This window comes from Schistocerca piceifrons, chromosome 2, assembly GCF_021461385.2.
Source record: "Schistocerca piceifrons isolate TAMUIC-IGC-003096 chromosome 2, iqSchPice1.1, whole genome shotgun sequence".
Lineage (NCBI taxonomy): Eukaryota > Metazoa > Arthropoda > Insecta > Orthoptera > Acrididae > Schistocerca > Schistocerca piceifrons.
This window is the reverse complement of record NC_060139.1, coordinates 153,706,948-153,729,851: the sequence shown is the minus strand read 5'-3', so window position 1 is coordinate 153,729,851 and position 22,904 is coordinate 153,706,948. Positions and strand designations below refer to the sequence as shown.

Genomic DNA, 22,904 nt, shown 5'->3' with positions numbered 1-22,904 from the left:
AAGGAGCCCTGATGAGGTAGAATGGGTGGGGTGGTTATTATAATTGGTATGATGGATAAATGTCGGGACAGAGACCATTTTCTGGAAGAGGGAGAGGGTTGGAATGTCGTTGGGAGAGGATGTAAAGAGTGTACAGGTGGTAGGTTGGTGGAATGTGTCGGTATTGCCGCGGCAATGTACAAGGAAAGAAATCAGGGGGGAAGAAAAGAGGATTAATGGAATCGAGTTTTGGATGAATTAGGTAGTCTGAAGGTGTTCAGTATGAGTGAAGAGTGGTGGGAATATGATAAGATGAAAAGGGTCAATGTGGGCGAAGGAAAACGGATGCAGAAAGCAAGGCTGAGTGCACGACACTAGAGAATTGGAATGGACTGATAGAACGTAGGTGAAATGGATGTCCATCCAGCATTTACGTAGGGATGTATGGGTTGCCTCAATGTTTTGTCAGTGTGGAGGACAGCGGCGGAGCGTAATCCCCAAGTTCGCCCAATTAGTAGTTTTCGTACTTTTAGTCTACTGTGGGCCCTCTGTTGGATCGTTTGTAGATAGGGTTTCCATTGTAAGTTACCGGTCGAGGGGTAGTTCAAAAGATTTTATTGCGTTAGTTAACGGGATAGGACGGATAGGATGGTGAGGTAGTAGTCATGGAGGCGGAAGTTACTGGTAGCGGAAATGGCTTTTAGGTAAGAGAGGTGGCATTCTCTTAGGTGTTATCATCGTCGGGATAGTAACTAGGGTTGGAAGGGCGTGTATATAGGAGAGGAGGCATTCTTACAGGTGTCGACAGGTAATGCGGTCGTGATCAGGGGAAGTGTGGCGTTTTTTAGGAATTACTTATTTTACAGTGAAGTGACAAAAGTCGTACGATACCATCGAAACGGGTCGCCTCCTTTTGCCCAGCATAGTGCAGCAACTCGACGTGGCATGGGCTCAACAAGTCGTTGGAAGTCCCCAGCAGACATATTTAGCCATGCTGCCTCTATAGCAGTCCATAATTGCAAAAGTGTTGCCGGTATACGATTTTGAGCACTAAATGTCCTATCCATTATGTCCCATAAATGTTAGATGGGATTCATGTTGGGTGAAGTGGATGGCCAAATTATTCGCCCGATTTGTCCAGAATGTTTCTCGAACCAATCGCGGACAATTGTCGCTTGGTGACATCAAGCACTGTCATCCACAAAACTTCCATCGTTGTTTGGGAACATGAAGTCATGAATGTCTGAATGTCATGAATGGTCCGATCATAACAATTTCCAGTCAATCATCTGTTTACATGGACAAGAGGACTCGGTCCATCCCGTGTAAACACAGCCCACACCATTATGGAGCCACCACCAGCTTGCACGGTGTTTTGTTGACAACTTGGATCCATGGCTTCTTGGGGTCTCGGCACATTCAGACTCTACCATCAGCTCTTGCAAATTAAAATCGGAAATCATATGACCAGGCCACGATTTTCCAGTAGCCTACAGTCCAACTATATGATCTCGAGCCCAGGAGAGGCGCTGGAGGCAATGTCGTGCTGTTAGCAAAGGAGCTCGAGTCGGTAGTCTGCTTCCATAGCCCAATAACACCAAATGTTGCCGCACTGTCCTAACGGATACCGTCGTCGAATGTTGCGTTGATTTATGTGGTTGTTTCACGCATTGTTGCTAGTCTGTTAGCACAGACAACTGTACGCAAATGCCGCCGCTCCTGGTCGGTAAGTGAAGGCCATCGGTCACTGCGTTGTCCGTGGTGAGCGTTAACGTCTGAAATGTGGTATTCTTGGCACGCTCCTGACGCTGTTGATCTCGGAATATTGAACTGCCAAACGGTTTCCGAAATGGTGCGTTCCATGCGCCTGGCTCCAAAATCACTTCGCGTTCAGAGCCCTTTAATTCCTGTCGTGCGGCATTAATCACTTCGGAAACCTTTTCACTTGAATCACCTGAGTACAAATGACAGCTCCGCAACGACCTTTTATCCCTTGTGTACGCAATACTACCGCTATCTGTATATGTGCAAGTCGCTAACTAATGACTTGAGTGACCTCAGTGCACATCGTGTAATGTGGTTGTTGTATCTATTTTTGTTGTTCGTATGTTATCCAACGAAAATAAAAGCTTGTGCGCAACAACTCGACACTTTTACTGGTGCTGCTAGCAGTTGAGAAAATCGGCACTGGCTTGTTGTTGTTGTGGTCTTCAGTCCTGAGACTGGTTTGACGCAGCTCTCCATGCTACTCTGTCCTGTGCAAGCATCTTCATCTCCCAGTACCTACTGCAACCTACATCCTTCTGAATCTGCTGAGTGTATTCATCTCTTGGTCTCCCCCTACGATTTTTACCCTCCGCGCTGCCCTCCAATACTAAATTGGTGATCCCTTGATGCCTCAGAACATGTCCTACCAACCGATCCCTTCTTCTGGTCAATTTGTGCCACAAACTTCTCTTCTCCCCAATCCTATTCAATACTTCCTCATTAGTTATGTGATCTACCCATCTAATCTTCAGCATTCTTCTGTAGCAGCACATTTCGAAAGCTTCTATTCTCTTCTTGTCCAAACTATTTATCGTCCTTGTTTCACTTCCATGCATGGCTACACTCCATACGAATACTTTCAGAAATCACTTCCTGACACTTAAATCTATACTCGATGTTAACAAATTCCTCTTCTTCAGAAACGCTTTCCTTGCCATTGCCAGCCTACATTTTATATCCTCTCTACTTCGACCATCATCAGTTATTTTGCTCCCCAAATAGCAAAACTCCTTTACTACTTTAAGTGCCTCATTTCCTAATCTAATACCCTCCACATCACCCGACTTAATTCGACTACATTCCATTATTCTCGTTTTGCTTTTGTTGATGTTCATCTTATATCCTCCCTTCAAGACACCATCCATTCCATTCAACTGCTCTTCCAAGTCCTTTGCTGTCTCTGACAGAATTACAATATCATCGGCGAACCTCAAAGTTTTTATTTCTTCTCCATGGATTTTAATACCTACTCCGAATTTTTCATTTGTTTCCTTTACTGCTTGTTCAATATACAGATTGAATAACATCGGGGATATGCTACAACCCTGTCTTACTCCCTTCCCAAACACTGCTTCCCTTTCATGTCCCGCGACTCTTATAACTGCCACCTGGTTTCTGTACAAATTGTAAATAGCCTTTCGCTCCCTGTATTTTACCCCTGCCACCTTTAGAATTTGAAAGAGAGTATTCCAGTCAACATTGCCAAAAGCTTTCTCTAAGTCTACAAATGCTAGAAACGTAGGTTTGCCTTTCCTTAATCTTTCTTCTAAGATAAGTCGTAAGGTCAGTACTGCCTCACGTGTTCCAGTATTTCTACGGAATCCAAACTGATCTTCCCCGAGGTCGGCTTCTACTAGTTTTTCCATTCGTCTGTAAAGAATTCGTGTTAGTATTTTGCAGCTGTGGCTTATTAAACTGATTGTTCGGTAATTTTCACATCTGTCAGCACGTGCTTTCTTTGGGATTGGAATTATTATATTCTTCTTGAAGTCTGAGGTTATTTCGCCTGTTTCATACATCTTGCTCACCAGATGGTTGAGTTTTGTCAGGACTGGCTCCCCAAGGCATTAGTAGTTCCAATGGAATGTTGTCTACTCCGGGGGCCTTGTTTCGACTCAGGTCTTTCAGTGCTCTGTCAAACTCTTCACGCATTATCGTATCTCCCATTTCATCTTGATCTACATCCTCTTCCATTTCCATAATACTGTCCTCAAGTACATCACCCTTGTATAGGCCCTCAATATACTCCTTCCACCTTTCTGCTTTCCCTTCTTTGCTTAGAACTGAGTTTCCATCTGAGCTCTTGATGTTCATACAAGTGGTTCTCATATCTCCAAAGGTCTCTTTAATTTTCCTGTAGGCAGTATCTATCTTACCCCTAGTGAGATAAGCCTCTACATCCTTACATTTGTCCTCTAGCCATCCCTGCTTAGCCATTTTGCACTTCCTGTCGATCTCATTTTTGAGACGTTTGTATTCCTTTTTGCCTGCTTCATTTACTGCATTTTTATATTTTCTCCTTTCATCAATTAAATTCAATATTTCTTCTGTTACCCAAGGATTTCTACTAGCCCTCGTCTTTTTACCTACTTGATCATCTGCTGCCTTCACTACTTCATCCCTCAAAGCTACCCATTCTTCTTCTACTGTATTTCTTTCCCCCATTCCTGTCAATTGTTCCCTTATGCTCTCCCTGAAACTCTGTACAACCTCTGGTTCTTTCAGTTTATCCAGGTCCCATCTCCTTAAATTGCCACCTTTTTGCAGTTTCTTCAATTTTAATCTGCAGTTCATAACCAATAGATTGTGGTCAGAGTCCACATCTGCCCATGGAAATGTCTTACAATTTAAAACCTGGTTCCTAAATCTCTGTCTTACCATTATATAATCTATCTGATACCTTTTAGTATCTCCAGGGTTCTTCCATGTATACAACCTTCTATCATGATTCTTAAACCAAGTGTTAGCTATGATTAAGTTGTGCTCTGTGCAAAATTCTACCAGGCGGCTTCCTCTCTCATTTCTTAGCCCCAATCCATATTCACCTACTACGTTTCCTTCTCTCCCTTTTCCTACACTCGAATTCCAGTCACCCATGACTATTAAATTTTCGTCTCCCTTCACTATCTGAATAATTTCTTTTATTTCATCATACATTTCTTCAATTTCTTCGTCATCTGCAGAGCTAGTTGGCACATAAACTTGTACTACTGTAGTAGGTGTGGGCTTCGTATCTATCTTGGCCACAATAATGCGTTCACTATGCTGTTTGTAGTAGCTTACCCGCATTCCTATTTTCCTATTCATTATTAAACCTACTCCTGCATTACCCCTATTTGACTTTGTATTTATAACCCTGTATTCGCCTGACCAGAAGTCTTGTTCCTCCTGCCACCGAACTTCACTAATTCCCACTATATCTGACTTTAACATATCCATTTCCATTTTTAAATATTCTAACCTACCTGCCCGATTAAGGGATCTGACATTCCACGCTCCGATTCGTAGAACGCCAGTTTTCTTTCTCCTGATAACGACATCCTCTTGAGTAGTCCCCGCCCGGAGATCCGAATGGGGACTATTTTACCTCCGGAATATTTTACCCAAGAGGACGCCATCATCATTTAATCATACAGTAAAGCTGCATGCCCTCGGGAAAAATTACGGCCGTAGTTTCCCCTTGCTTTCAGCCGTTCGCAGTACCAGCACAGCAAGGCCGTTTTGTTTATTGTTACAAGGCCAGATCAGTCAATCATCCAGACTGTTGCCCTTGCAACTACTGAAAAGGCTGCTGCCCCTGTTCAGGAACCACACGTTTGTCTGGCCTCTCAACAGATACCCCTCCGTTGTGGTTGTACCTACGGTACGGCTATCTGTATCGCTGAGGCACGCAAGCCTCCCCACCAACGGCAAGGTCCATGGTTCAGGAGGGGGGGGGGGGGGGCGGGGGGCACTGGCTTAAAGGTCTTCATTTGTCTCCGAGTACGTTAAACTGCAAAGTACTACTGTGCATACTGCGGCAAGCTGCCGACAGTGCCTTCCCCCACTGCTTCTCTCCCCTCAGTAGTCACAATGCGTGGCAGGCACGCCTCCTACCGTTCTAGGCAGCCACTGCTCGAATACTCCGCTTATCGTGGTGGAGCAAGAGGTGGGGCAGCTCTATTTGTGCATTCATGGATTGCACGTAATAGGAATTATTCCAAACGAGTGCCGTCAGGTGCCTCAACGTTTACTACCGTCCTATCCAGAAAACTAATACGCTAAAATCCCTTGGGCTAAACAATGACAAGGAACTGGCATAGAAACATCATGTACCAACGCCCAACAAAAAGTTCACAATGGACTAAAACTAGTAAAACCATCAACTGTCCGAACTTGGGGAGTCTACAGCTCCATTATCCTTCACATCTACAAGACTTTTATCTGACCCATCCCTTCCTATGCAAATGTTGCATGGTTACCTTCTTCACCTAAGTTCTATCAGTCCCTCCAAATGCTGGACTCCACCTTGTTTTCCACATCCGTTTATCTATCCCCATGTGGATTCTCTATCATCTTATCAAATGCCTACCCATTCTCATGTACATTGAACTCCTCTGTTTATGTTGTGCTGTCCGCAAACTAGATTCCAAGAACACCATTGCTTCCCCTCTGATCAAGAATCCTACTATGCTGCCACCGCTTGACAAATCATTCCCACTGTCCCTATATCTACACACATTCCATGTCCTATTCCAATGCATATTCAACTGACTCCCACTCTCAAACAACAAATGCGTCCCAATACTTATCCAACCTGCCAACTATATCTCTTCCCCAGGAGTCCCACTCCATATTAGTGCTATCCCCTCCCTCTTTCCTCTCCATCTTTCTCCACCCATGCCACTGTTGATACCACTAACCTGCCCACTCATCAAACTATTCTTTCCTTTCTGTCTTCCCACTATCCATCCTAACCCCCCTCCCCCAAGCCATCCATCCACCCACCCATACATAAAGAGAGAACACCCAAAGTTTCCAATCTGCACAATTATTTCCTCAGTGCATGTCCTTCAGTTTTTTAGTAAAAGTGCAGTGCTCATTCTAAATTAATGTGTTTTAAACACCTATTTTTTCTTTTTATCTTTACTTGTTAGTCTTTTTTGGTTTTAATTAAAAACGAAGAAAAGCAACCTTGTATTTAGTGTAAATAGCGTCATACAATCACCTTCTTACAAATTTTAAGTTTACTGCCCTGAATCTTGTTGTAATGTCTTAGTTAATATTGTATAGCCTTTTGGGTGAAGAGCTGGATATTGTACAGCTAGCAGCCCACCCATGCCTACGTGGGGTGGTGGTGGGGGAGGTGGGGGGGGGGTGAAATAACAATAAAGAAAAATATGAATGTGAGAACAAGTCTCTTCTCCTATGTAGCACCAAATAATTTTAAAAGATGTCACTGACGCTACTGTAATACAACAGCCATTATAATAACACAGGTGTAACAGAGTCAAATAAGTGGGACACGTTATGTCTTGTTAGCATTGTTACTACAGACATATACAGACTGTATTATAATGTAATATACGATGAAATAAAGGTAACCTTGTATAAAGAATTTGGCAGCCTGCGGTGGATATTAAAAATATTTTATCATCCAAAAATAATCGCTTGTTTCTTTGGTTACACTGACAGATCCCAATCATTGCTTTGTAAGATCTAAGAGCAGTTACTGCTGAATGGTATACAAATTGTTTACTGTAAGTCCAGCGATGAACCGACAAAAAACGATAGAAACGTTCGCATCTCTCTTCAAGATGACAATACCAGCTGTCAAACAGCACGTCAAACAATCGACTGTTTGACGGAGAAAACGTGGAATTAATCTCTCTTTGCCATTATATGCCTGATATATCGTCTAACGACGTCTTTTTTTGCGTATATCAAACAAAAATTCGTGGGCCAAGATTTTAATTTCATCAAGAAGCTGTTGAATGTTGCCAAAAGTACGTTTTGAGAAAGCAAAGTAAGAGTGGAAAAAAGTTTCCTGAACCCGCTGGAACGCATGAAAACGTGTATAAATGATAACATTGAATATTTTGAGAAGTAATAAAACAGTCTGTACCGAAAATGCTATTACTTCATTATAAGTTTAGAAGGCAACCCTTGTGCCTCATACAACGAATAGATATGAAATTATTATCAACATGAATGAAACTTTCACTATGCAGAGCTGTGAGCATCATTAAAATTTCCGGGAGAGTAAGTGTGTGACCGACCAAGACTCAAACCAATTGAGCATTATGATCATTGTCCGCGAAACGTAAGGTTCCAGGTTTGAATGCAGTATGTCATGATTGGACTGAGAGTTCGAGTTTTACGAATGTCTGTGATATACGAAGATGTTCAATGTGGATGGCAAGGCTAAGGAATTTGATAAATAATTCGATAAAAACAGTCGAACAACGAATCTGAATAACCATTTCGTAAAAGAGTCACGCAAGTAGATGCGACTGTCAGAACAATGTGTATGCCGTTGAAGAATTTGGAGGGAGGGTTAGAAACTGGTTGGAGTGAATATCCAGTTGGCACAGCAGAAAATCGTTCACAATCTACTGACGACGTAGTTCGTGAAAGTGAAATCCAAAAACCGTGTGCATGCCTGGGAATGTGCCTGTTATCTGTTACTCCTAGAAAGCTTGAAAAATTACAAAACACAGTTTTTATTATATATGTGGTGTCACCGCCAGACACCACACTTGCTAGGTGGTAGCCTTTAAATCGGCCGCGGTCCATTAGTATATGTGGGACCCACGTGTCGCCACTGTCAGTGATAGCAGACCGAGCGCCACCACACGGCAGGTCTAGAGAGACTTACTAGCACTCGCCCCAGTTGTACAGCCGACTTTGTTAGCGAAGCGACACTGACCGATACGCTCTCATTTGCCGAGACGATAGTTAGCATAGCCTTCAGCTACGTCATTTGCTACGACCTAGCAAGGCGCCATAGCAGTTGATAATTAATATTATGAAGCATGTACCGTAACGAGAGATGTTTTACAATTGTGGATTAAAGTTAAGTATTACATCATCTACGTACTTTATTTGCAATTCTCAAGATATCGTCCTGTTCCAGACCTCACGCCAGTCAGCGTGTAATTAAACGCGTGCATTTCGGCCTCCTCTAGAAACACAGTGTTGGCTCTTCTGCCAACACTACAATATACATCATGGACTGTTTCTTAAACTTAATTATGGTGGTTCACGTACCTTTATAGGTAACCTTGATGCAGACGGAATGACCCTGTATTACTTGCAACGCCAAACTGCCCAACGTTGATGTTTTCCCACATTTATCATATCCCCTTGGGCTGTGTTCACATGTTGGGTCATTCGATGAACTGCATACGTAACAACGCAGACTTTCACCTGTAACAACAGAGATTTTAGCAACAACTTTTCGAAGTATTAGGCTCAGTAATTACCACTAGTAAATACTTTAGCGTCCAAAACTAGTACAGTCTTGAGGAACTCTTAAATTAGATTAGAAGAAAAGGAGCCGCACTTGGAGATCGACACACGATTCCTCATCCAGATTCAAAACAAAAGTTTATATAGCAAAATGAAATTGGGTGAATTTTGAAAACACATGTATGAAAAAGAGGAGCTGGCAACACTATCACATCGTGCAGTGCATCATAATGTACAGAGAAACATCTATCACCACGCACCACTGAACCAGCTGTCGAAACTCGCTGCGTAGACTGTTGCGACATCAAACTCACACCCACCTTGGAGCTATGGTTCGAATCCTCATTGGGGCTCTGTCTTCATTTTTTAGGCGTCCGTTCCCTAGTTCTCGTCGTTTGTAAGCAGAACATCATTTTGTCACACGATAATTACCTAGCACATGAGTGGGACCCATTCAACTGAATGTATCTGTCTGGTAACAGCGCAGCGCCCAACTATAGCTGGTCCTGCCAAGTTAATGTAGTGCGGCTTCCCCGTGGAGTACTCAAACGATGAATACGCCGATATGCGTTGGCGCTGGGTGCATCCAATAACCAAGCTGCCGCTGCTGCTCATGCGTATACTGCACGTTACCCTCAAAGGCACCATCCTGACAAGAATGTTTTTCGTCGTCGGGGCAACACCTTCGGGAAACCGGTAACTTTCGTCCACAAGTAATACACAAACAGAGCGCGCTATTCTTGCAACTGTTCGCTAGTACCTCGGCGAAGTATCCGTGATATTGCAAGGCAGCTCCAGATATCTCAAAAATTGGTTATTTAAGTGTTTCACGACGAAGAACTGCATCGATGTCATTGCACATCGACTCATCACTAGTAGCCAGACAGCATTCGACGAGTACAGACTTGTGAGTGGCTTTTGCACCAAGCGAAAGGTAACGAACATTTTATAAGCAACGTGATGTGGACTGTTGAATGTAGGTGAAGGTTTTTCAACCTTCACAACAGCCAGTATTGGTCAGAACAGAACCCACAAGTCACTTATGTATCTGGCTTTTAGGCACACTTTGACATAAACTTGTGAGCTGGAATCATGGGAGGAGTGCTTTTGGACACTTAACTACTGCCAGACAAGTCTAATGGGACCCTATATCGTACGTTTCTTTGCAATACTTTGCCTGATGCATTAGAAAACGTTCCACTTGGGGTTCGGCGACAGCTATGGATCCTGCATGATGACGTACCGTCACACTTTGGAATGAATGCGCGTAACTATTTAAATGAAGTGTTTCCAGGGAAATGAATTGGTCGTGGAGTTCCAGTTTTCTAGGCTCCACGTTCCCCCGGTCTTAACCCACAAGTTTTTTATCTGTTGGGACACTTAAACGAACAAGTTTGCAGTACTCCACCCATGGATGTACACGACCTAATAGCTCGCGTGCATGCCACTTCAGCAATGGTGGGTGTATCAGGTGTTTTGCCTAGAGTCCAACAAAGTATGATCCTGTGAGTGGCGAAGTGTCTACAAAGGCTACGTGGTCGCTTTGAACATCTTCTCTAAAGCGAACGCTGCTCGTATGTTTACTTACCGGCTCTGTCAAGATAAGCCTCATCGTCAACGTACAGAATGGAATTATTGTGCGTAGCATAAGTGCAATCTAGTACAACCTACCTATTGTGTTTTCTGTACTTCATTGGAAACAGACGATGTTACTCCACTCACTATTGTTTTCTGTTGACTTTATGTCATGGACGAAACAAGTACGGTCCCGCACAGTGGTGGTTTAAATTGGATACAATTGATGCTTTAACTGAAAAAAAAGTTTAACGAGATCATCATCACGTCTTCATATCCTTTCTCCACAGCTTTGCCTCGTCTCACTGGATTAAAGGGACAACTTCAGCAGAGGGCAGAGTTCATGCAACCTGGTTTTGGCCACGCGTCCCGCAGTTAGTGCGTTGCCAGAGTCTCGTGTCTTAAGGTGCATTTTTCTTAAACCTACTAGCGATATTAGGTACTGCTAGGTTCACTTTTGTCTTCAGTTTGGATGAGGAATCACATGCCGACCACCGAGTGCGTTTTTCCTTCACCTTATAGGTTTGTTCCATAGATCCATAGTGATGCTATTCCAGGCCGTTGAACATCTCAGGAAAAGAGAGTACATAATACATATTTACGAAAAAGGAGAGATGTGGTAATGTTACCTTCACAGATCCAAAGTGAAAGAGGAGATGAGGAATAATTCAAATAATTTGAAACATATTTCATTTACGAACATTGGTGACTATTCCAAAATTTTACCGATGTGCTGCAATATGGTGCTATATAGGCTTCTTATTAGCGAGGATGGTAATCGCAACTAAATTGAATATAGAAATTGGATATACATAAACTGAACAGTTCAAATATATTTAAACTCTATAACTAATTGTTCAATATTGTCATGGATAAAACAGTTTGAATATACTTAAATTCTATAATTAATTGTTATGGATAAAATAACACGAAAAACATTAAGACAGCAATGGGAATCGAAAATTAGCATACAAATAGACAGCCAGTGCAATTATCCGCTTTTATTTTTAAAATTTTTATCTATTTTTTTTTTTACTTTTTATACTGAAAATGAGCTTTATTCACAAACATCTACGACTTTACAATCCATGAAGACCAACAGTTCTTGTTTCAGGTGCATTATACACACTGAGGTGACAAAAGTCATAGTATACCTCATAATATCGTGTCGTACCTCCTTTTCCCCGACATAGTGCAGCAGCCTGAAATGGCTTGGATTCAACAAGTCCCCCTGCAGAAATCTGAGACATATTGCCTCCGTAGCTGTCGATAATGTTCCATAAATGTTCGATGGGGTTCACTTCAGGCGATCTGGATGCCAAATCATAAGCTCGAATTGTCCAGAATGTTCTTCAAACCAATCGCGAACAACTAAGGCCTCGTGACAGGACGCATTGTCATCCATTAAAATTCCACCAATGTTGCGGAACATGTAGTCCATGAAAAGATGCAAATGGTCTTCAAGTAGCCGAATATAACGATCTACAGTCAATGACCGGTTCAGTTGGACCAGCAGACCCAGGCCATTCCATGTAAACACATCCCCACCATATGCAGCCACCACCAGCTAGCCCAGTGCCTTGCTGGCAACTTGGGTCCATCGCTTCTTGTAATCTGCCGTACACTCGAACCCTAACGTCACCTCTCAACAACTGAAATCAGGACTCATCTGACCAGTCTACGGTTTCCCAGACGTGTATGGTCCAGCCGCTACGATCACGAGCGCAGGAGCGGCGCTGCAGGCGGTGTCGTGCTGTTAGCAGAGAAACTCGCGTCGATCGTCTGCTGCAATAGCCCATTAACGCCTAATTCCGCCGTACAGTCCTAACGGATATGTTCGCTCTATGTCGCACATTGATTTATGCGGTTATTTCGCGCAGTACTGCTTGTCTGCGACCACTTACAATTCTACGCAAAGGCCTTTCCTCTCGGCCACTGGGTTGTCCATGGTGGGAGATAATGCCCGAAATCTGGTTTTCTCAGCGCACTCTTGACACTGTGGATCTCGGAATACTGAATTCCGTAACTACTCGTATTTCCGAAATGGAACGTCCCACGCGTATAGCTCCAACTACCATTCCGCGTTCAGAGTCTTTCAATTCCCGTCGTGCGGCCACGATCATAGCGGATACCTTTTCATATGAATCACCCTGAGTACAAGTGACGGCTATGTCAATACATTGCCCTTTTGTACCTTTTGTATACGATTCTACAAAAGATGCTCAAATGTGTGTGAATTCTTAAGAGACCAAACTGCTGAGGTCATCAGTCTCTAGACTTACACACTTCTTATACTAACTTATGCTAAGAACAACACACACACCCATGCACGTGAGAGGACTTGAACTGGAGACAGGAGCCGCGCAATCCGTGACGTGGGGCCTCAAACCGCGCGGCACGTTACTACAGCCGTCTGTATATGCGCATAGCACTACCCCATTACTTTTGTCACCCCCGAGTATTCAGTATACAGAAGATCAATACATATTACAACATCAGTAAGTTCGTTACAGTTTGTTTCTTCCGAGTATCCACATCAAAATATTGGTTTCAATGCTATTTAAACCAGGGGTCTCCAAACTACGGCCCGCGCGCCGAAACCGGCCCGCGACGGCCGGCAAACCCGCCCGCGTTTGAGGGCCGGACATCCCCGGTATCTGGCCCGCCAAATATTTGAGGTGGTACCTATACCGGCAACAATTGAGTTTCGAGGTCTATCGCGACGAATACACCGCGACATTGCCGGAGCTCTATCTTTACAAAGCGGAAGGTCATGGTTAAACTTGTGACTATCCACAATAAACACACACACCATTCTCCGTGCGATAGTGAAAACTAATAAGAACGGTTAACAGACTAGTTTGACGAAAACATTTTTGGTAAAAAAATTTTTTGCATTTTATTCTACTCACGAATCTGGTGCAAGTCTTTCAAATGGACGCCACTTCGTCGACTAGCCTTAGTGATTAATCATTATGGTAGACGCTTCTTAACCGAGGTTTCATGTACATAATGATATTGGATATTTTAATTGTAACTGATGTATAAAAATAACTGTAATTAATTTATGTCTTGAAAACTCACAGTGTTAGAGTATTCACGCAAGGAAATTTAACATCCTAGTGATAATTAGTGACTTTTATGTAGCTGTAACTTTCCTCTCATAATTACCTCCAGTTGTGGATCAAGTTTACTGATAGAGAAAATCATCAGCGACTTCAAATGCTTATCACCTAATTTTGATGTGTAAATACTTTTTGCATGTTTCATTTTGGAGAAAGTTTTTTCACACAAATAAGTAGTGCCAAAAGCGGAAAAAAATCCACGGGCAAATTTATATAAATTTGGAAACTGTGTGGATGGAAGACACTTATAGAATTCCAGTAAAGTTGACTTTGAATGTTTTCCTTTAAAAAAGTCGCGACATTGCAAATCAATAATTTCAAACTGAAGTTATGCGGGTAACGCTTCTATATCGACGTCAAAGGGATTTTGAAATATCTTGATATCGTTTGAATTTTAATCGATATCTCTAAAACGTGCTTCAAAATTAATTTTTAAAGCGCCCAAAGCTTCAATTGCAAAAGTTACAGGAAACGGAATCTCAGTTTGGCACGTATTAAAATGCGTGAAGCATACTTTGTTCAATTGAGACTGAAACAAAGCAATCTTTTGTCGAAATGACTTAACATGCGTGTATAAATCAGGCAGAAGCTGGGTTTCACCTTGCAATTTTAAATTAAGGTCATTCATATGTTTAGTTAAGTCTGTATAAAGTGCTAGCTTCCATAACCACTCACCGTTCCGTAACTCAGCCAGAGGGCGATTCCTTTCGTTCAAAAAAATTTCAATTACTCTTCGGAGTTCAAACAAAACGGGTCATAAATTTACTGCAGTATAATATGGCAAGTCGCTTTCCTCAATATCTTCAAGAAACTCGCGGAACTGGCGATGACTGAGTGCATGCGATCCGATATAATTAACAACTGAAATAAATGGCTTTAAAACTTCTGACATATCTAAATGTTTTCCACACAAAGACTGTTGGTGAATAATACAATGCACTACTAATGGTTTTGAGCCACCGTCATTTTCTACGAACTTAGAAAGGAGAGCAACAACACCTTTATTTTTCCCACATATGTTTTTGCCACCATCAGTTGTAATACATTTTATTTCTTCCACTGAAGATTGTTTTTCTGAACTACCGTTTCAACTTTAAAAATATCTTCGCCAGTGGTCGTCCCGTGAGTACTGCGAACATCAAGGAGCTCTCATACACTTCAGAATTTTTGTCAGTCCCTCGAATAAAAAGCTGTACTTGAGTAGTATCTGATACATCTGTTGACTCATCCACGGCCAAAGAGAACCAGTCTAAGTCTTGATTTTTGTCACGCATTTGTGCTGACATATTTTGTGCAATGTCATCTATTCTTCGAGCCGCATTGTTTGCCGACAAACTTATGTTTTTAAACAAATTAACTTTTCCTGGACGCATATCTTCTGCTGTTGCAATTATGCAGTTCTTAATTAATCCACCGTCGGTAAATGGCTTACACTGTTTCGCTACTAAATGAGCCACACGAAAACAAGCACGAGTTGCTGCATATTGTTCAGCATTTACTTTCTTAAACAGCAACTGCTGGGTTTTTAGCTGGCGTTCCGGGGGCTCATACATTTCTAATCGTTCGCATCCTGTAAACTTGGAGTAATTCTGAGAGTGCTTAGTCTCATAATGACGTTTTATATTGTATTCTTTGAAGACCGATATTGCTTTTTTGCAAATAATACACACTGGTTTGTTGCTTGACTCCACCACGAAATATTGACATCCCCACTGCTCTTTAAAAATTCTACATTCACTATCAACCTTTCGTTTCTTTTCCATATTTGTACAGAACTTCACAAGAGATTATAACCTGAAAATAAAATTGTGCTATTTAATACTAATAAAACTAGGGATTAGTCTGCCTAAACAAAATGCAATGAATTTATTTTAAGGTACTTTAATTACTAAATTAAATACTCACAATTACACTGTAGTTCCTCTAAAAAAATACACTGAAAAAATACTCAAGTCGTGCTATACGTATTTCGATTTTCAGATTTTCCTTGTCTCTTCGAATTCAAACTTTGAATTGTCCCACACTTCGTCGTCTCACCTACTAGTACAGCGCATAAAACACTAAAAACCTCGTGAGGCACTCGCAACATAGACACAATCACGCAACAGAACTATCAAATATATGCTCTGGCTCTGCTACTCGCTGCAAGACTACATAACTAAACTTATTGTTGCGCCGCTTGAAATAACAATGCGTTGACATACTCTACCTCTGTTACGTCTTGCAGTAATAGTGTTGCTAACAATGATTTTGAGATTTCGTTAACTTTGCAGGACGCTTTCGTGAAGAATGTGCAGTGACATACTTTTTTGTCGGTGAAATTCGCTAGAATAAGATACGCCAGAATTTCGGTCAGGTACGTCAATCAATCAATATTATGTCATTAAATAAAAATTGTAGTTCGTTTCAGTGCTAGCTATTCCAACAACCTTAGATTTTTGTGATTTCATCTTCTCTGTAGCCTTACATTACGATGATCATGGAGTGCTAGGATGCTTTAATCCCACTAGGTAGATCTTGGCACTCATGACTTCGTGGAGGAGTCAATGTGGCCCGCGGACTAAAGAGTTTGGAGACCCCTGGTCTAAACGATCGTGGTTTCATTCCATCTCCATTTGAGTTTCGGGCTGAGAGTCTTTTCCGTGAGTAGCAATACTGACGTCTTTGGAGTCTTTGTTTTCGTTCTTCTTCCGCACTGTACTGACTTTTGGCTGTATTCCGTTTCTACCTCGTTTGCTAGTCATAAATATCTCGGCATATGGAGGCATCAGATGATCTTCACCGATGTCGGTATCAGTCTGACGTTGAGTCGTTTTTTATGTCTGTGTCGCAGTGTGCACTTGTCTCGTGATTGAGAATGTCGACGTGATACAATGTATCTAATGAAAAATTTTATATAACTGACATAACACGGCTTTTGAGAATAAAGTAAAGTCGAAACGCGTAAGTTTTTGGAAAAATAAAAATGTGATCAATACTAAAGAAAAGTTATCTAAAGTGCATCCAAATGGCCTCATCGTGTCACAGCATTTTCATGCAAATTGCAGATGTATTTTCTTTTACAGGTGACTGGCTTCCGCTTCTCCTATCGCTTCCTTCTTGTTTGATATCACTAACTCCTTCATCGAGTTGGTTTTGGGTTCGGGAAGGGCACTCTTCTATTTGTGCCCAATAATTGCTTTCCTGGGTTTGCATATACAGAGTTCGTACTTGCTGTACTGCTTGGTTTGTTTTTCGCGACTTGCTGCTGCATGCGTGGAGTCATTTTGAAACGTTCGTTTCAGGTAGCGGTTTCGGACTCTATTTTCCGCAAGATCTGCTCTACACTGGGTACGTCTTCGCCCGTGCTGATCCGTGACTCGATCGACGCCTCTTGTTTTTTAGCAGCTGCCGTGAGGGCTATCGCGCCGTTACGAGAACTGCTGCTCTTACACTGAGGTGACAAGAGACATGGGATATGTACATATACAAATGGCAACAGTATCGCGTACACAAGGTATAAAAGGACAGTGTATTGGCGGACCTGTCATTTATACTTAGGTGATGCACGTAGAAAGGATTGCGACGTGACTATGACCGCACGACGAGAGGTAACAGACTTTTGAACGCGGAAAAGCAGTTGGAGCTAGAAGCATGCGACATTCCATTTCGGAAATCGTTAGGAAATTCAATATTACGACATCCACAGTGTCAAGAGTGTGACAAAATGAAGGAATAAAAAAAAATCAGGCATTACCTCTCAGCACAGACAACGCAGTGACCGACGGCCTTCACTTGATGACCGAGAGCAGCGGTCTTTGCGTAGAGTTGTCAGTGCTCACAGACAAGCAACACTGGGTGAAATAAGCGCAGCCGGCCTATGTGGCCGAGCGGTTCTAGGCGCTTCAGTTTGGAACCGCGCGACCGCTACGGTCGCAGGTTCGAATCCTGCCTCGGGCATGGATGTGTGTGATGTCCTTAGGTTAGTTAGGTTTAAGTAGTTCTTGTCCAGTCATATTAATATGACAGCGTGATGAAAATCTGAATAACCACCTTTTGCAGCACGGTGAAACGTGTTCGTAGTTTTTTTTTAACTTTTGTATATTTGTAATTATTGTTTGTTCTGCTGGAAGACGTGTGGAAACATGTGATGGCATGGAGGCCCCGTCCAGAGAAGGTCAGTCGCCGGGTACAAGTCATGTTATCGGCGACGCCACTTTGGGTAACATAGGCGCCGGCAAGTTCTAGGGGACTGATGACCTAAGATATTAAGTCCCATAGTGCTCAGAGCCATTTGAACCATTTGAAATAAGCGCAGAAATCAATGTGGGACGTAGAGCGAACATATCCGCTAGGACAGTGCGGTGCAAACTGGCTTTAATGGGCTATGGCAGCAGACGATCGACGTTTCTTTGCTAACAGCACGACTTCGCCTGCAGCGCCTTTCCTGGGCTCGTGACTATATCCGTTGGACCCTAGACTACAGGAGAACCGTGGCACGGTCAGCTGAATCCCGATTCCAATTGTTAAGGGCTGATGGTTTGGTTAGAATGTGCTGCAGACCCAACGAAGCGATGGGCCCAGGTTGTCATCAAGGCACTGTGCAAGCTGATGGTATTTCCATAATGGTGTGGGTTGGGTGTAAATAGAATGAACTGGGTGCTCTGATCCAACTGAACCGACCGTTGACTGGAAATGGCTATGTTCGGCTACTTGGAGAGCATTTGCAGCCATCCATGGACTTCGTGTTCCCAAACAACAACGGAATTTTTATGCATGACAATGCCCCATACCACTGTGCCAGTCGTTCGCGATTGGTTCCAAGAACATTCTGGACAATTTGAGCAAATGATTTGGCCACCCAGATTGCTCGTCATGAATCCCATGAAACTTAATCGAGGGGTCAAATCGTGCACAAAGTCCTGCACTGGCAAGACTTCCGTAATCATTGTCGGATATAGAGGCATCACGACTCTCAATTTCTGTAGAGGACTTACAACGATTTGTTGAGACCATACCACGTCGAGTTGCCGCACTACACCGAACAAAAGGAGTTATGGCACGATATTATGAAGTATCCCACAACTTTTGTCATCTGAGCGTGTTTTGCAGGATGAATTGTATGAAATTTGCTTGAAAACCACATAGAGCCTGTATTTATCCATTTCGAGACCACTGGAAGCTGTTTTGGATGCCAACGTGTTTCCTACAACATAACAAGGATTATAATGTGTTGTGCTGGCGGTATTTCCATTTTTTTTCCACACCTGTACATCTGTGTGTGTTCCCACTACACACAACACGGCATAGTTTTGTCCACACTGCTAGGCGTACTCTTTGGTATGGTTGTACAATGTTTCAGTTTTTATGAAGAAGTATCACCATTATTTATATTAATCTATGAAATAAACTGCAGCTTACGTCCTCAATTTGTTGTGCGTATGTTGATATTAGTTTGCTCCTAATTTTTTCACCCGTAGTATCCTTTCAACTAGCAAAGCATCTGGCAGTTCGACGAATATTACAGTGACCTTCCCCCTACCTGATAGGAGATTTCTATGCAGTGTCTCCTTCATCTATGCTTTCACCTTCGTGACTCTTGTTGACGTGGTCTAGAAATGAGTGTGTTTGGTTACTAGTCCAAAGTTTCGAGATCCGACGTCAGTCAGAGCTGAAATGCTGTATAAATTCACAAACTGTGACGGCAGAAGCCTTCCATTGCAAGTAGTCACCCTTGCAGTGGCCTTTCCTATAAAAGCCAAGAATTATGTAGAGGTTCAAAGCACATTCTGCGAAATAGGATGATAAATTACCGCTAAAAGGACAGAGACTGTGTAATGACCAGTAGCATTGGACTGTAGAAACCACTGCGTTAGATTGGCGAGAATTGACTCACGGGGGATACAGTATTGTTGTCTCAGAGTTCGTTGTTCGGAGAGCTGTAACAGCGACAGACAGTTTGAACAAAACACGTAGAGAAAGAGCGGGAAACTTTACGGAGCTGAGTCATCAGAATAGAAGCCCCTGCATAAGATAGAAGTTTTGAGTTTTTGTTGCATCTTGGGTGGGGTGTAGATAGTTCCTTCAGGGAAAGTTCTCCATAAACAGCCTGTCGAAAGAGCCCTATCGGTCGGATTGAGCGGGTGGAATGAGTCATGTTATCTGGCAGACAGGATTGTGTGACCAGTTGAGTTTAGCGTAGCTTACAGGAATTAAACTTTCTGTGAATAAGACTACGCGTATATCACGGTAGAACCTCCTTGGCAACAAGAATCACCATATAACATGGTATTTCAATGCTAGAATGTTGTTCAGTCACGAATGAAAGCATTGCAATAATTCTGCTGTTAAACTTTCAGACACTGGTCAGTAAATGGTAAGCGAGAGGGGAGAAACCAAACAGTGATTGATAGGTCTGTAAACTGGAGTTTCATCTGCGGCTATTCTGGCCGAGTGAGCCGGCCTCTGTGGCCGAGCAGTTCTAGGCGCTTCAGTCCGGAACTGCGCTGCTGCTACGGTCGCAGGTTCGAATCCTGCCGCGGACGTGGATATATGTGATGTCCTTAGGTTAGTTTAAGTAGTTCTAAGTCTAGGGGACTGATGACTCATATGTTAAGTCGCATAGTGCTTAAAGCCATTTGCACCATCTGGTCGAGTGTTCCCCGTACCGATCGGACGTTATGTAAGCTACTTCAAGGAATGCTAGCCGTGGAAATATGCGCCTTAGTCAATCTCAGTACACCTTGTCACAAACTCTTCCTGCAGTTGCTCCATTTAATCGGATTGGAGGTTTCCGGCGTCAACAAATGGGAATAAGTGATTAACTGTGTACATTGACTAGTAATCCTTACGCTGTCATAAAAGCTGTACCAGATGCCGAAGCTCACGAAATCTCCAGATTTCCTGTAGAAGACATGATTTTGAAGCACGTGACAACCTGTGTACTGATCACTCATTGTGAGAAAGTATTTTTGTCACGACTGGCATCAGAAGAAATTTTACGATACAGTATCTTTCACAGTATGAGAACTATCTACCACGTGCAGTCGAATCATCTCATGGAACATTTTGATGTGACGTTGGCAGATATGCACTCAGTCTCGATCGTTAGCGACTTGGGTGCACTACAAAAATCGAGCAAATCTTCGGCTTCCACTTTTTTTTTTACTTGGGCATTTTGGGACAAAATAGTTCATATCCTCGGGTTCTCGCCAAGGATTTTGGGAAGTTACTCTTGTTTGTTAGGTGAAAGCTTCAATCGGAAACATCTCCAAAACATTCCCAACTGAGACATCTACTGCCCCACTACCAGCCTGTTGTTTGGCTGAAATGTCCGTGACTCTACAAAAGTCGTTATTCGAACAATACATTTTACCTAGAGAATGTAAAATCTTTAAAAAAAACGTATGCTCTGTTTACACATTCAAGTCGAACAGAGTATAGGATACAATACTACCTGTCGCGACATTGGTAGAGCAAGACACTAAGGATTTCACACCGTTTTTCTTCAAATGGCTCTGAGCACTATGGGACTCAACTGCTGAGGTCATTAGTCCCCTAGAACTTAGAACTAGTTAAACCTAACTAACCTAAGGACATCACAAACATCCACTCCCGAGGCAGGATTCGAACCTGCGACCGTAGCGGTCTTGCGGTTCCAGACTGCAGCGCCTTTAACCGCACGGCCACTTCGGCCGGCACCGTTTTTCTTCATCCGCTGTCGGGTAACTGAACCAAAAATGGATGCTTTGTTCCCATTTCAACCTAACGATGCTGATGATGAAACAGTTCATCGCCCAAACTGAAGAAGTAAGACAGCTGTCTCGCATAAGGAGTTTAAACGTCAGGAATGAGGAGCGCGAACGACATAACGCCAAAACCCATCTCTTAGCTACCACACAGACGATTTACAAGGAATCCCTTCAATGAGTGCGAGGTTGTAAGTTCAGTCTTTAGTAAGGCCCATTTGCAAATGTTGTGTTAACGATTATGACAGGAAAAATTTACTGCTAATGACTCACCATGTGCAGTAGGAGGGCGACAGAAAATTAGTGTCCTGGAGATGCAAGTCAACCTTCTATGGGATGTACGTTTTACACTTCACGGAATAAATATCGTCGACATTCAGGAAATGTTCAAAAGAAACCATTGAATTGCACCATGAACACCGAATGAAAAATTGTGTGCCACTGTGATAATCAGTGTCGAAGGCGAACTCCTTGTGATTTACAAACCGTGCAAGGTGTTAAACTTCTTTAAGAAGGCATATAGAACCATACTGGTGTAACGGGCAGATGAGAACTGCTGGAACGTGATGGCATGCAGCCGAATGCGAAACAGTCTGTCGTGTAGCTTATCGTGAAACTGGTTATCCTTTAACACGCAGCTTCAAATAGTACGAGAATATGTTTTATAGGCACAGAAAAAACAAACATCCAGAGACTGAATTTGTCCAGTGGTTCCAGGTGGTATGGACTGCAAGGTCACACACTTTTCAGGAAAGACAGTGTGCTCTAAAGAAGTATGATTTTTATACGCAGATCAGGAATAAAGAAAAAGCAAGTTATTTTGAGCATCTATTGGCCAAAAGCAGCGATCATACCGTAGCTGTAGTTGTCTTACGCCCATTTTTCCACTCTTGCTTGCTGTCACGTAAATATTCCCTACCGCCCTTGCAAGATCACGCGGACGAGAAAGTATCATAGGGAGCAGAGCACCTCCGACTTCCCGCAGCAAAATAAATAACTTTCCAGTCAATTTCCCATACAGAATAACAGTCGTCATAACTGGATACGAATGCGTTAAGGCATTGATGTTAGCTGATCTTGAAAGAACTCTCTTGGTACCTCTAATTTCCAGGGTTCCTTTCATATGTATATCCTCTTCAGATCCTGATTGGTCGCAATTGAAAACAAATTCGTTACTGAACTCTGGAAATACTCAGGATTGATGATGAGCAAAGAAAATAATAGAACAGAGCGTTGTCAATAGTATGTTCTCATAAAATGCTACTAGCAAGAAGTCTAAAGAATGTGGAAATCGTGAAGCTATTTTCTTACGAGGTTTGGATTCCATACTTCTGTGGATGCCATACTTCTGTTAAATGCAGAATAAAATACTGAAAGATGATAATAGGATACTGAAAGTGAGACAGAAGAAGAACGAACAAAGACTAGAGTTTAGCGCCGTGTCGGCGATGATGTAATTAAAGACAGAACACAAACTTGCATAGAACAAGGATGGCTCAGG

General features: G+C 42.6%; 1 protein-coding gene across 1 annotated transcript in view; it reads right to left on the bottom strand.

Moving 5' to 3' along the window:
* LOC124777415 overlaps positions 1-22,904 on the bottom strand; it is a 42,238-nt gene that overhangs the window by 5,236 nt on the left and 14,098 nt on the right. Inside the window, exon 2 of the mRNA XM_047252812.1 lies at positions 8,776-8,934. Within this exon, the coding sequence (XP_047108768.1) occupies positions 8,776-8,934 (159 nt within the window). The remainder of the gene's footprint in view (positions 1-8,775; positions 8,935-22,904) is intronic.